The 15,978-nt window shown below is 44.2% G+C and overlaps 1 protein-coding gene across 9 annotated transcripts in view; it reads right to left on the bottom strand.

The window, feature by feature from the left end:
* Nucleotides 1–5,994: 5,994 nt before the first annotated feature.
* Nucleotides 5,995–15,978, bottom strand: part of BIN1 (bridging integrator 1) — a 97,163-nt gene continuing 87,179 nt past the window's right edge. For 6 of the 9 annotated variants that reach the window (XM_075710201.1, XM_075710198.1, XM_075710200.1 and 3 more), the window contains 4 exons: nucleotides 11,986–12,078; nucleotides 11,082–11,192; nucleotides 9,573–9,674; nucleotides 5,995–6,102 (listed from right to left, as the gene is read on the bottom strand). In XM_075710201.1, the coding sequence (XP_075566316.1) occupies nucleotides 5,995–6,102; nucleotides 9,573–9,674; nucleotides 11,082–11,192; nucleotides 11,986–12,078 (414 nt within the window). Of the gene's footprint in view, nucleotides 6,103–9,572; nucleotides 9,675–11,081; nucleotides 11,193–11,985; nucleotides 12,079–15,702; nucleotides 15,727–15,978 lie in introns of all 9 variants that reach the window. The other 3 variants (XM_075710203.1, XM_075710202.1, XM_075710195.1) reach the window with 2 other exon arrangements.

A 15,978-nucleotide genomic window follows, 5' to 3' on the forward strand; every position in this document is an offset into this window, starting at 1 on the left:
TGGAAACTAAGAGCTCACCCAGGTGTGCCAACAGGCCAAAGGGAGCTGGGAGATGTTTGGCCAGATGGGGTAGGGTGCTCACACGGTGTCATACTCCCATCAACAAACTTGCCTTAGAGGATGAAGATCACATCACCTTGGGGTTAGTAGCTATTAAAAAGCAGAAGTCTCAAATCCTTCCATACATTGCATTCGTTTGGTGTCAGGTGCTCATAGCAGATCGGAACAGAGATGGCTACTAGAAGAGTTTATTCCACTTGTACTCATTCAGGGAAGGACCAACATCGCTCTTTCCATCCCATGTGTTTGTAAGAACTCCCAGTGTTAATGGTGCCTGGACAAACCAGGCCTCTTTGAAGCTACTCACCTCTTTGAGGAGAAAGAAGTCCTGAATTGTTTCAGCTTCTTAACATAAAGGCAGGAAAAAATGAGAGAGAGAGAAAGAGAAAAACTGATGCGGGGTTTAGGATGACACAAATTATATTTCTGAACATCGCCAAGAAACAAAATGGGACCAATCCATCTAGTACTTGTCACTGGAATTGGGCGTCACAGCTCTGAATACAATGGGAATTGTTCAGCTTTGTTTAAACAAAATAAAAATAAAAATTAAAATAATTAAAAAAAACACTCAAAACCCAAACATTTCTCAGGTCATTGTGGTTAAACTCAGAGACTGAATAACATAAGGAAAAGAGATTGCCAATACATTGCCAAAGTCGTTGCTATTTGATTCAGCTAAAGAGAAGCAATAAGCCCAGGACTGCATCTAGCAAGTTCCAAGTAGGGACCATCTACATGAAATGCAGACTAGGGACAGGATTAGCAGAATACACTGTAAAAACAGGTGAAGGAATTATAGCCATAAGACACATCAAAATACAAGTTCATACAGACCAGTCTTCACAGCTGTAGCTTCTCCATTTAGTTTCATAAACAAAATTTCTGAAATGGCCTTCTAATTTTCAGCCCCCATGCATCAGCTACAGACCCCAAGCTTCGCAAGGGCTGGTGGCACCACACAGGACCCCATTCCGTCAGGAGTTTACTACTCAGAAATGTCTAAACCAGAGCATGCAAGCAGAGAGGTGTTTGCACCAGTGCCAAATGTGATGGTACCTGTGTGGCAAGGAACAGCTTCCCTTTGGCAGCCCAGAGAAGAAAAGTCATTGCTTGGTTTTCCAATATCAGCATTATTTAACTGCACTGCGTAGGATTTGCTGATGTTGTGCACCTTCTAGCTTTTACACTTTAGGCTGGTGGGAAGTGCCCTATGCTAACATCATCCTCAAAGAGCATGGGAGAGGCTGGGAAGCAGGAGGAGCTGGAGAGCGGGGCCACATGCTGAAAGCCAGAGAGGCTACTGAAATCAGAGGCTACTGTGTTAGAAGCACACAGGCCTTGTCTGTGGAAGATTGGTAGCTCTTCCTAGAAAAGGCTGAGAGACACCTCTGCATCCTCCAGCAAAGGACATTCACTATTTTAGGGTATGGACTGCACAGCATCCAAAACCTCTACAATAGTGGCAGAGAGTACTCAATCCATCTGGCACAGAGCAGGAAAGAGGAAACACTGAACTCTGTCCTTTGCAGGAGAGAAACACCTGTTATCATATTGACCATGCACATCTTGATCACTCACATTTTGTTCTCAGCCCTAAATAAAGAGGTTCTGGACCTCTGGAACCAAGAAGTGAGGCAGTCAGTGCATCAACCCAAAATGAAAAAGATAATGTATCATCCCTCCATCCTCTCCCAGCATCTCCTTAGCCTTGGGTCCTTTTCCCTTCCAGAGACTGTTGCAAAACTCAACTGAGCTGACATCCCAATTCCAGGCCAGAATATGGAGCCCTCACATCTGCTCCAGGTCATAAAAGAAAGACTTGGGGGTGATTGCCTTGGCCACAGTCTTTGGATAGTGGGACAGAAAAGGGTTCTGCAACTGGGAACAAAGCTCCACGGATTGTGGCACAGATCACAAAGCAGCGCTAGCTCTGAGCAGCTGGAATGAAGCCTGCGCAATCCCTTTTACTGCATCACCTTCACAGCCAAGAAACGCAAAGGTGATAAAAGCGGATGGTTGAGGAATGCCCATGGAAAGTAGCGCAGAGTATGCAGGAGTCTCGCCTGGAACAACGCGTTCTTCTTTACCCTGGGACCTTTCCCCAATTCTATCTAATAAAGACATAGTACGGACATTGCCAAGATAGAAAAAGGGAGAAAAAGCAATGCCTTATTTCTTTCCTAGCAGTTGGGCAAATGATAACTCCCAGTGCATGATGGGATTAGGCTCAAATTGGAATAGCATCATAAATCTATAGTCATATATATGTGACCAAACTGAGACCAATAGAGCAAGAACGTGTTTCTAAGCCAGGCTACAAAAACAGTCAATGGCATGCGATGAGAGATGTTTTTATTGTTCACCCAGTAAAACAATCAAGTGGAAGATTATTAGATGGGGAAACAGCAGCTTTTCTGGGCCAGATACCAGGTAATCCCTGAAATGTGTCCAGTGTACCTGTCAGTGGAGCAGAACTGGGCAATAGGCTTCTTTGGATTCTCTTCAGTGGATAATGTATTCACCAAAAAAATACAGTTTAGGGTTAACTGAAACCAGTCATCAGATTAAGAAAAAAAGGCAAAAGTAAAAATACTATTAACATTAAAACATTTTCTTTCAGCATTTTCAAAACAGAAGGATTCACATTTTTCCTTCAAAGCAACTTGTTATAGCCCAAGTTATAATGTTTTTAAAAAAGTGAAAAAGCAACCCTACAAACAAATGTTTCATTTTGGTTTGAAAGGAATTTTTTTTTTTTTAATGTTTCAATTTTTCCCTTTTTCATTCCACTGAGAAAATGGAAAAAAAAAAAAATTGTCTCAGGTCACCCTTACAACTTCAGGTCACCCTTACAACTTTTTTCCCCAGATTTTTCAGTTCAGCCTGCAAACTGAAAAACCACTGTGGGCACAGCCTACTTGGGAGTTTACTGTCCCTCTTTCTATTTGAATCAGTCCTAAGCCAAAGAAAATAGGAAGTTAATTTCACCAGGTAATACCAACCAGAATCAAGGTATTTAGCAGATGTAAAAATACTGAAAATGGGAGGAGTTGTGGCTGTTTACAATGGGCTGAACATGACCCAGGAGATACGAGATCTCCTAGCTTCAAAAAAATTGCCATCTACACGCTTCCTGCTATGCCATCCTACTCTCATATAAGGCAATTTATAAACTGTGGGTCCGATCCTGCATTTGGCTGAGATGTGCTGACACCACTTATTTGTGAGCAATGCAAGATCCAAGTAACCCACCCCACCTACTCTAAGCAAAGGATTTTGGGGGTTAGGATTTTTGGGTTGGGGGAAGCAAATGGAGAGACACAACATCCTCCCCACTAGCGATATTTGAGCATCACTCACATGACCTGAAAACAACATCCCTTTTTTGCAGAGTGTTACCGCTTCTGCAGGGACAATACAGTACTGGATAGTTGCTTTGCAAGCTTAATAAAATGAAAAGGCCTTACGAGGATCTTTGTTGGGACAGTCATCTGGTTCAAACACAGCAGAAAACAACAACAGCAAAAAACCCCACAATAAATTAGGTATCAGCACAGCTTTCTAAATGCTCTAAAACAATTACTTGCAAGACAAAAAATCACAGCTCTGGTACTTAGAATCTTCTCATTTTTTTTTAAAAAAAAACAATAATCCACAGGTTTTGCATAAAAATAAACATTTGGAGCTGACAGCATTATGTTAATTGGATCAACCCGCTTTTTAATATATATATATATTTCTATGTATATTTAAATGTATATTTTTATGAATATTCTTTAAAGGAGTAATGGGAGTCACAAATGCATAAAAATAGATATTTTGGAAAAACAAAAGAGTAATAATAAAGACAACCTTGGTGAAAAAGGAAAAAAAAAAAAAATCAAACAGAGCAGTATTCTAAAGAAACAGCTCACTATACTATAACTTGCGGAGTCCAGTCCTTCTGTATTGTGAGCAGTTACTCCTAAATACTATTGGATTTTGTAACAGTGATGTAAAATATAAATTCCTGCATGTTTGTTTTAAAAAAAAAAAAAAAAAGAACAGATCGGGGTATATAGGACAGATTGTGATGCCTGTTACATTGCTGTAAATAACTAGCACAGATCATCTCCCAAGCTGAAAGCAGGAAGAACTCCAGCAATTCTTGCATTTATAAGAATATATTTTCTGTCCCTCTGAACTAAAATTTTTAAAAAATATATCCACTTTTGTCCTACGATGTTTCTTCTGTTGTCCTACAAATAATCAAGATGGATTGGAAAAGGTGGAATTTTCAGTAGTGTGTGTCAGCATTCTATGCATCTTTGACAAAAGTCAACTCCTAACAGTTAGGAAGATTATTTCAGAGAGTGATCCTGTCCCTTTACAGCAGGAGGTAACCTCACTGTCAAAAATCCCTTCAAGGCAAAAAGATCATGGCAGGGGGCGGGGGGTGGGGTGGGGGGGAAGCCATAAAAAGTAATAGCCCGACCTGCTTGCCAGCTGCGTCAGTATTCAAGTAAAGTTTAAAGTACCTTTGTGGGACTTTAGAGTCTTGGAGGGTCAGACCGGCTTATTTTAACAAGTGTAATATGCACTTTGAAACAGCCTTGTCATCTGCTTGTTTAAACTAAAAAACAAAACTCAAAAACAAACAGGAGCAAAGGAAAGGTATAGGAAAGGTCTCAGTATCAGTATTAGACTGAAGAGTGTCTTCTTGACACTGACACTTTGATATTCTTGCCTTCCTTTCTAATGCATTAAAATATCATGAAGTCATGCAGCCATTTTAAATGAGTATTTCAGGAGTCCAGTTTTCATAGAGGTTAACTTGATCACCAGCACAGCACTGGAGAAAGCTGATTTAACAATATTTCACTTACAGAACTCTTCAAAGGAAAACAAGAAATACAATTCCACAAATAACAATGCCAATTAAAAACACAGAAAGCAAATTAGTTTTTTCTCAGTGTTTTTTTCTTAGACATTCTTTCAGAAAAAAAATTTTCTTCCCTTACCTCTTTCTTTAAAAGCAAATTTACTAACCAACCAGATTTTAGAGTTGTCTTCTGTCTACATGAATCTAAGCTTTTCTGAATCTGCCTACAGGGGTTTGGGGGCATAGGATTCCCTCTCCTAAATTTCAGAGCCATCTAAATGGCATCTGCTTGGTTTGTCTTGTTTCTCCTTTTGAATTTGTTCATTCCCCTTAGCATTTCACAGGCCAATACTACTGCGAGAATTTAAGTGTCTGCATTTGAAAGAACTTTGAAAAGTGTGAAGCTGTGCTCAGTCCATCTTCTCCATGCCTTTTCGATGTAGTTTCTTCTATCTTTACATGTACAAAATCACAGTTTGTGTAACATTGTTTTAAAGGAAGAAAATAAAATACACACACATACATTGTATTGGTGAACACTATACACTAAATTTTTTTTTCAACAGCATAACAGAAAGTTTGGCCTACTGTAGGTTGAACATGTAGGGAAGGCTGAATTTTTATGGTTGCCATGCAAGCCACCTTCAAGACAAAACAGATGAACCCACCCAAGAGCAAATGCAGCTTCTACTCTCAAGCCATTAGACAAATACTGCCTTTCCAGGGATCAGACTGACATCTCACCAATCCAGTCAATGCAGTATTTAGAGAACCACACTGAGTTGCTTCTGCATCAGTCCTCTGAATCCAAACACTGTTAAAACCAAAGGGGGAAGAGGGTATTTGACTTGCCTTATTATTATTAATATGTATATATTTTAATAACACTTTGAATTTCAATTTACTTCTGAAACCTTGCCCTTTGAGAAGAACACACCCTTTAAGTTGATATTTTTCCAGGCTTCTGTTCCTTAAAATTCTCTCTTCTTTTCATTTCGCTGTTCTTTTTCAATTATCTACCAGAAAACTTGCTTTCTTCCAGCAGAAATGTGGCTGGTGGCCTTGGGCTTTCACTGCACCCGCTCTGTGAAATTCTCAGGGAAAACCCCTCGGCATTGGTCAAGTTCCTTATGCTGGATCCAGTCAGACTCCTTCACACCCATCAGCCATCCTTCATCCTGGAGAAGACAGAGATCAGATGCTGAGGGACAGATGTGAGCGGGGATTTTTCTTACAGAGTGCAGGCCAATGAGATGTCAAGGCATTATCAAAGCCATGCTCATATTTGGCTTGGAGACAATCCAGGAAGAGGACGGGGGAGAAGGAAAAAAATGCTTTCATTCCCTTTTAAACAGGGAGAAGGCTACATCCCACCAGATCGGTACCAAAACTCCTATCTCGCCCAGAATGTCTAGAGACAGTGAAATTGTAAACAATTAGCAAGCCTAATAGAAACATGTCATAATTTACACCCACTGAGGCAGGAGAAATTCTGCCAAAGAAAAGTCTCTAGAGCTACAGGATGGGAATCACCTATCTCACCTGTCACAATCTAAACATGAGGGGTCTAGCATTCTCCATGGTCATAAAGAGACAGGCACCTCCACAGAGCAATTCATCCCATTCATCATGGGCACAGGTCTTTGGAAAGGATGAATCATTCCCTGGAGGTGCACATCCCCTGCTCCAGTCAGGGCACCTGGAGGATTAGCATTTTAGACAGGTGGTACAGAAAATGAGTCTTGTTTGCTATGCTGAAATTCTGGTCTATGAGAATTGGGAGCTTAGGACCTCAACCCATCTTCCCAAAACCTAGTAGTCTGTTGGGCTTGATGCAAGGTGAGATTGGCAAAACTCCCAAACTTGTGCTACACATCATGTAAGACTCGAGATGTCTCACAAGTGTCCATCCTAGCTACCAACAGGGATGAATTTTCACTGAGGCAAATCGAATCCTGCCTGGTAGAACCTGCTCAGGAGGAGAACGAGACTTCCCACGCTCTGCCTGCAGGGTGTCTAGCATCAAGATTTCTGCTCCATCTGAAGCACATGAGGGAGGCAAGATATTCAAGGTGGGAAGGCTGCACTGCTTGCAGCTCAGGTGTACAACCATCCTATTGTCTGCATGCCTTGAAGCTGCCACCATGGAAGCACCCATGTACTCATGAGTGCACCCACTCATGTGGGTCATTTGCAGTGGGACAGCCTATGTGTTAAGACTGCAGCATGAGGCAAGAGAGCTGCACAGGGGACTGCTGCCTCCAAACTCGACAGCCTGCTCTGCATCCACTCCTCTGGGCAAAGCATGCACCAGGCTCATTTAGAAATATGTTATCACATTCAGCTACATCACTTGCCAGGGCAGAAGTGCTCAGGCAACCAGATGCTCTAAGCTGTGGGGAAATGGGGCATAGGCACATGTGGTTCACACAGTTGTTCTGATGCTTCTGCTTTCCTGGAACTGGCAGAAGTTACCTGGATATTTACCCCAGGCCAAGCAATGCCTCCCCTGAAACATGTTCTTAAAAAATGTACCTGCACAGTGCAGGAGTGATGCAGCCCTTGCCAGGGGTGATCCATGGGGCACGTATTGCTTTCCACTGCCATTTTGCAGCTTCTGCCCTCTTGTCCTGTTTTCTGCACATTTCATGTGGCAGCAGCTCAGACCACTCATTGTATCTGAGTTCCCTGCTTCTTGCAGGCTGTACGGGATGCCTGCAGGCTCAGTTAGCCCTTGCTGCTGCCTTAGATTTGAGCATTCAGGGGATGTCACGGGAACGGCATGAGACCGGAGCCCATCTGCAGCAGCCAGCTGCAGGGGCTGTGGAAGGACTGACATGCCATAAATCAGGAAGACAAATGACTAGGCAGAAGACGCTGAGCCCAAGTGTCCGGAAGGCAGCTTCTAGCTCACAGCACGGCAAGCACAAAAGCTCATCCATATTTGCACATAGCATCTGTGCCATACAGCATGCACCACTCCCACTGCATCCTGCTACAAAGGGTCTCCTCAACTGTAGGGATTAGACACAAGGACCCAGACTGACCCTTGCCAATTTTGAACCACGTCACTTGAAGTGCCAGCTTAGAAGTGTTGCTGCCCTCAACCCTTTCTTCTATCAAGAGAGATGAATCCAGACCTGGCTGATGTACCCACAAACAGACACCTAAGCTGCAAGATGGGGACACGGATCACAGTCTATTATCCTAAGCTTCCTCCACTGACGTGCACAGTTCATGCACATGTTAACAGCCAACATTTGCTGGCTGGGTATGGTCAAGGTTAGGGAAATGAGCTGTAGCACAGGATATACCGTAGGAGGGTTAGAGGGCTTCAGAGCAGCTACAGCATCATGTTAGCAACACTCAGAGCTCACCCTCTGCAGCTTGGAGAGTCTCGAGTTCATGGCTGTTGCACCCACATCCAGCTAGAGTGCAAACATAGGGCATTGAAAAACTCTGCTCCACAAATGCCATCTCCTACCACAGAAACTAGGGGAGCTGCTACTCATTTCCCATCCAGAAAGCTTTCCGAGAAAGAAATGCTCACAAATGCTTGTGCAGGACAGTCCCACTCAGTGAAGAGCCTTGTCTCCAGAAGGAATCACTGCCTCTTCCCCATACAACCCTTCCCCCCAGAACACCTAGCTCTGCGGGAACTGCCAGCATATTATAGTTCCCATTTCACAAGCAGCAGCAAGATCTGCCTCCATAATTCACAAAGGCAACAGCTGAGCCACAAAGAGGATCCACATCTTCTGTGGCCAGTGAACTACATCACCTTCCCTTTACCCCTTGTGGAACCCAGATCTTGTCTGGGCTTGGCCAAACCCGAAGAGCTGATGACTACTGAATCAATTTGGAAAATTCCCTTCCTTGTCCAAACAAACACCTGGAGATGTGAGCATGAATTTTATGAAATCACCACCTCCCTCAAACAAAGTAGTAAAACTGCTGCAGACTTTATCAGCTGGAAGCCCTCAAACACAGCAAGTGAGGAGGATTTACTCAAGGCTCCTAGAAATAGCTCAGATTAAAGAAAAACATCACCAATTAAATTCAGGTTGGAGATGTTCTCTGGGGCTGAGCAACCTGCTCCAGCCTTTGGTTCTGCTGCCATCTCCTGACCAAACACTGTCTTCTGGAAATAGGCGTTGCTATGCTGAAGTACAAGACATCATCCATGGCAAGCTGCTTTCTCAGAGCTCCAGCATTTCTCAAAAGAGGAGAAAACATCATCATAAGCTGTGGGTCACTCCTGCCGATGCCACAGGCTGCACTGCAGTGGTCACAGGGAATGTGCATCAACTTTAGGAGCAGTGAGGAGGCAAAGTATGGGCTCTGTTGGGCTCCCTGATCAAGGAAGCCATTGTATTGGCTCAAATGCCCTGAAAGGGACAGGAAGCCACAGCTATTTCACATGCTTTATGCAGGATAATGTCTCCACTTTCCAATCACAAGCAGAGTCTTCCCCCCTGTTGCAGGAAGCCAATCTCAAGCTCAAGGAGAACCAGCCCTCCCACCAGCTCCCAGCCACAAACTGATGGCTCTGCATCCAGCCAGCCAACTGTTAGCAGAGGAAGAAGCAGTGCTGGAAATCCCCTTGGCTCCTCCTGGCCCAGGTTCACACCCTGTCTTCCCCACTCACCTGCTCCTCAGGGTTCTCAAATGGAATCACAAGCACCACATCCCCGGCCTTCAGCTGGAGCTCGTCGCTGTCGGTGGCCGTGTAATCATGCATGGCCTGGACCTATGGGGAGAGGAGAGCTTGGGTGAGGCCAGCCTTCTCTCACCCAGCTCTGTAATGGGTGACAAGGCTTTCCACTTCATTGATTCACTGGATGATTCAGGTTGGAAGGTACCTTTGGAGGCCATCTGACCCGACCTGCTGGCTGCTCAAGGCAGGGTAAGCTTGGATCACAAACGCACATCTACAGGAATAAGCACTTCCCTTAATCTAATGGCTACATGCTTGTTCATACAGCCTGGCATGCAGCTTACCTTTGCCACAAGGGCAACCTGGTGAGTCTCATGCAACTTGTTATGCATCAGCACCTCCCCGTCCTTCCTTAGGAGGGCTGAATTCCCATGGTATGGGCCTAAAGACCTCAAAGGGTAGAAAGCCTGTATTCACTCAAATGGTGCACTGTATTCTTTTTGCAGCTGGACTGCAAGAGTATTAGAGATTATAGCCTCCCATCTCTGTCACAACAAGCAGGGAGCGGAAACATAGGGAAGAGTATCAGTTTGGATCTTTGAGTGCTTGTATCCTGCTATGTTTTCTTTTTGGTATTTAGCCTAATTCCTATCAACATCTGCGTTACAGCTTTTCTACTTTAAACCACAGCTCTCCACTTCAAGCACTACAGTCTATAATGCTGCCTGTAACCAGCCTAAATGTGATGAGCCTCCTATTGTTCTTCAGGATTTTGTCATTCTTCTGCTTTTGGTAGAACTTCCAGAAAAAAAACCAATTATGCATGGACATAACTAAAGCGGAAGAAAAGCATTCCTATAGTAGGAGACTGTCATTTCTCACTTTCAGGGCATGATGCATCTGTGCTGTCTTGCTACCATATTCCTTTATGCATGTTAAATTTGTGGCCTATCCTCACCCAGGATCACTCCTTCCTCCACACCTTCAAAACAAGCTGTGAGTGATCTTTGGCATATTCAGAATACCCACCAGACTTCCCTGTCTAATCCCTTATTTTTCCCTGTTCTTCCTGGCTTTCTAGTTTTCCCAAACAGAGAGTCCTCTGTCCCTACTGGTGTTTACAAGTCTTCTTCATTTGCCATTTGCATCAAAGTTTAACCTTTCCACTTTGGAGCACAACTTCTTATCTACTATCCAGAGCCTGTGACTGACACTACCACACCACCATAGATAGAAATAACTGCAGCAGAGAGAAGGAGAGGTTTTGCTATACAGCACAGCCAGATGTTTAGACACCAATACTCTTATACAGTCCTTTGAAGCATCTGGAACTGCATGAAGCTGGGCTGCTGGAGAGGAAGGTATATCTCTCCTTCAAATTCCTTTCTCCCTTTCAATGCAGCATAGCCAATGGCCGTGCTGAGCAAAAGTAGTTAATTCATTACAGGGGGAAAAAAAAAGAATCACCGGGAACTCAGTGCCCTACCACCATGCACTCACCTTGAACAGAAATCCTGGGGGCATGTCAGCTCTTTCAGATGAAGCACCTCCTTCCACAGTGCCATTGACGGTAGCAGGAAAGGTTTCCACAACAACAGCAGGCAGAGAGCTCTGATAGGCAGCAGCAGCCAGGGAAGTTAAAAAAACAAGCCATTGAGAAGAGAATCCAAAATTGCAGCTCCAAGTCCACCCTGGGGGATCCACATCCCAACCCCACCCATGGCTTCAGCAGATTTTCCCAGCACACCAGCCAGTGACAAAAACACCCCAAAGGACAGCAGAGGCAGCAGTGAGAAGGCAGGAGAGGTGACCATTGTCTTCCTTTGCTTAAGGCTGCAGAAGGGCAGAGAGGATTTACAGTTTTTCTGGGACCATAATGCCCAGCATTTCCCATTCGCTGCGGTCATGACACAGTTCTTGTAGAGCCCTTGTGGAACAGACAACTCAAATGTGACAGCCTATAGGAACCAAGCAGCCATGTGATGGGACTTAGTCCAGTCCCCTAAAAAAGTAGCAGTGTCAGGAAAAAAAGAGGAATCCTGGATATTCAGGGGACACAGGCAGAGCCCAGAGGACAGGGTAGGTAATGTAAATGGCGAGCAAGGAGGAATCCAGAAGACAACACAAGCTTAGCACAGTATGGGGTGTGAGCAGGGTTCACAACATGGGTGAGTGGACAGTTCTTTTTGTGGATCTTCCAGCAGAGCTTCTCCCTAAGCATTACACAGATAAAATGCAACAGCTAAATCTGGCCTCTGAGTAAGAGTATTGTAACTGCTGCTGTGGCAGGGATGTGTTTTTCCAAGCAGCCACACATCTCTCTTCCCAGCCCAGCCTCCCACATCTGCTGTATGACAAAGGGATGTGACGGAAAAAAGGGACCACTGTCCCTCAAGGTGCTTACCGATCCTGAATCGGCTTCAGTTTTAGATGCTTCAGCTCCAGCTGCTGCTTCTGATCCAGCTGCTTCAGCTCCTGCATGGGCTGCTTCTGCAGGCTGCAATACAAAAGTCATCCAGGTGGAGAGTTATGCTCCTTACAGCTACATGTGAGTGCAGAAAAGTGCAGCTCAGTCTGTCCAAGTGTTCTATGCTGTTGACTGCTGCCATCTGCTGACAAATAGGTGAGAAACTTCAGGGTCTTACTAGGTTTCTGCCTCCCTCTATCTCTGCAACTCAGTGAAATCACAGTAAAGCCTGCATTCCCTCACTTCAGCCACACAGCAGGCAATACTCCAGAAGAAATCAATGAAATGCCATAAATTCTGTGCATCTCCTTCTTTTCACGATCTAAAGTGCAGACCTACTTTACACAGGCACAGTATCTATTATTACATATAGTTTGCCCACTTGTATGTGAGTGTAAGTCTGCTTGCACATCAAGGGACACTGGTTTCTCAATAGGCTACTTCCCAGGATCAACAATCAAGGAATATTTAAGCCTCTGCATACTCCCAGACACAGAAGAGCATGAGTCTGGACCCAGCATCTACATGACATTAGCACTGAATCAAACTGAACTGAAAACTGTGCTAACTTTCACCCAATTTGATTTTGGATAGACCCAGAGAGTCATGAATTTGGATTCTGTTGTGAATATTCTATTCGTAAGAATTTGCTATGAATATTCTGCATGGTGTGTGCACACATGCACACATTTGTGTTGGTGGAGAGGGGAGTTTCTAATGCACAAAAGCTGCCACCACCAGAAATATTCGGCACCACCTGCAAATCACTGCCTGGCAGAGACTGTTCCAGGAAGCCTGGGGACAGGCGTTTCTGTGCACAACAAGAGACCAACCAAACACCTCTGACACACTTCCAGCAGTTCAAGTTTTTATTCTCCCTTGCCTGAAGTCAGGCTAACTCTGTTTTAACACAAAATTAAAGATACTAATTTGCCCCTCCCAGAAACTGCAGCAATGCAGAAGTAAGTTGGATCTGGTAGCATCAATGCTGCAGATCAGCCCCTTGGGAGACTGGCCAGGCAGCACCTGGGAAGACTCCTGACAAGAACCTCAGGGGTCTAATTTGCAGCCCAAGTGTCTTCATGGCCAGTCTATATCCATTTGTTCTCTATACCAGATAGCACATGCTCCTCTTTGCAAAATCTAACCAGATACCCACTTTATACTTGCACAATAGAGATTGCTGTACAGAGATTTCCCATTTTTAATACATGTGAATAAACCAGCTTCAGCATGCCTACATGCCTCATATTTGGTAAACACGTATACTCCTGAATATAACCATGTTCAAAACAAGGCATTGTCCAGATTTATTAATGTTGCAATTCTCATAGTCCTAACCCTACAAAAGCCCAGTGTAAAGCAATGACCACGGTAACCCTTAACTGTGCACCCACCTGGCTACTAGCCATGCACTGGCACAATGCTCCAAATAGTTTTCTAGTAACAGCAGCAATAACGAAACAAATCCTTGATTTAACAAAAAGCCATTACTTTTTTCTTCAGATGCTCCAATAGTGCTATTTAACACATGCTTTCCTCTCCTATCACATTCTTCCTCATGTCTCCCTATCATCATGTCCACAGACCTATATTGCCAGAGTGTATTATAAACAGCAGAACTGTTCCCATCCTGCAGAGGATTCCCACAGCAGCTTTGGTAGTACTAAGGTAAATGTATGCATATAAAATGCTACAAAGGCTTCTCCTGTTTAATTAGATTCACTCCCAGGTTGCTTTTTATTTGGATTCAGTGAAACTGGAACTTGGACAGATGCCGGCCCAACTCTATCTGGCCAAGCATGGTTTTTATGTGGACAAGTGAAAAGGAGCTCAACATGAGCTGCTTTTTTAAAAGCAGCTGATTTCCAAAACCAATATTTAATAACCAGAGAAACTGAATCTAAATTAATCCCCTGGATTTCAACAAAGGGCATTTTCATGTCAGCTACTTATTTTTCTGTTTTATGTACCTGTGGGCATCCCAAGGCTTATAAAAGCAGTTACAGTCATGGAAAGATACTATAGGGAGAAGGGTAAGAATTGCTCAGTGCTGTTGCCAGGTTTGAAAGCTTTGCTTATTCCAACAGCAGCATCATACACACCAAATGCAAGTTTCGTAGTCTGCAGAACTAAGCAAGTTCTCCTGCATCCATGTGTCTATGCAGTTGTTTACCTTATGGCATATGGGACTCTGTAACCATGCAACAAGTCTCCTCTCATCAACAGCCAAGAACAACATTAGAGCAAAAACACTTCAGAAGACTTGAAGAGCAAGAGGAGGATTCCCCAGCTATGGGAAGCTCTGCTCTTCAACCGTGTATGGTATGCCAAAGTGAAAACTGGCCTGATGAGAACATCTTGTCCGGTAGCATTCCCTGGTTGATTAAATTGTCCTTTGGGTGAAATCAGTTTCCAGGATGGCAGAAATGGCCCAAAACACTTTTTACCCCAGACTGTAAGCACAGCTCAATCAGATACAGTCATACCTCACCCCTGCCCATCCACTTGAAAAGCACAAGATCTTTCCTTATGAAAACACAGACTACTTCTCTTTCTAAGACAGACTGACAATGCACATACAGGGGAATGACAGATGTTAAACACTGATGGCTGATAAAACACACAAGAGAAACATCTTTCTCAACATGACCCAAGGTCATGGGAAGGAAAGCACTGGTCACAGGGAGCCCTTGGGTCAGGCTCTCAGCAAGGGTTAAGTCATGTCCTCCCAAGTACTGACTCTAGGTGGTGATCTGGCCCTCCAGAATGGAAAGGTTGACAGGACTCATTCCCCAGCATAAGCCAAGGACACGTGCTTAGATCGACACCATGGGATATAGCCAGCTCAAGTAGCAGGCTTGAGTACCCAGACCAAGCATTTTCTGTCCACACCGCTGGCTGTTTGTCCAGAGGGGCTCAAAATATCTTGTGCTTGAAATATCTCCCAATGGGCTAATCTGCAGCAATCCGAGACCTTCCCAGGCCCAATATATCTAGAGAGAATAAATGAGGGTGTGGCTTTGGTTCAGATGCAGAGCATGTATAGGGTCCTCCCTGTCAGCAAGCTCCGAAGCTGATGTTGAGGCAGATGCCAGGTAAGTCTTGGGCCTGCACTTTCAGTGTAGACACAGGCTGAGCTATTTCACATCAGCCTTTCTGGCAACGATGGCCAATGAACAGCAAACACCACAGGTAATTCCAAATGTGTATAAATACCCAATGGTACAGGCAGTAAGGACAAGTGGCAGCTGAGACATTTATGCATCGCACACAAGACCAACAGGATGTACAGAGTTTAGGAAATACGGGCGAGTGGAGGGTGAGGATGATGCCACAGTGGGATTAAGTTTGAGGAGAACATCACAGCATCATGCCAAAGGAAAGATGAGTGAGTTAGCAGGGAAAGGCAATGGGGTTGTGCACTGGTGGAGATGTAAGTTTCGGAGTGCCAGACCTGACGTGAAAACATGTGGCTGCCCCTGGGTCTTCACAGAAGGTGCAAAAGTGGGTTCAGCAGCACATGGAGCAACTTTGGTTTGGGGTGCAGAGGAAGGAAAAGCAGGGAGGGAAAGGAGACAGGTATGCGCACAGAGATGGCACTGGCACATGCACAGTACATGATCAGAGATGAAAGCCATATGAATTTCTTACCTCCCATAAATCCCAAGGTAAAGACTAAGCATGTCAAAGAGCAACAAAAATAAAACATGTTTATACATGATTATTTCAGTGAGTACAAACATTTACAGATGCTGATCAGACTGAAGCAGACATACACATTCAACAGCACTTATTTCTTCATGTTTTAAAAATATTTTTTACTACCTGAATTTATACACCCCTCCCTACTGCATGTTCAAATTTAAGTACCAGGCACTTAAGTCCGGTTTTTTTCTACCTCTGGTATGAAGGGAGGCAGCCAAGCCA

The sequence above is a fragment of the Pelecanus crispus genome, chromosome 5 (assembly GCF_030463565.1).
Source record: "Pelecanus crispus isolate bPelCri1 chromosome 5, bPelCri1.pri, whole genome shotgun sequence".
NCBI classification, from domain to species: Eukaryota; Metazoa; Chordata; class Aves; order Pelecaniformes; family Pelecanidae; genus Pelecanus; species Pelecanus crispus.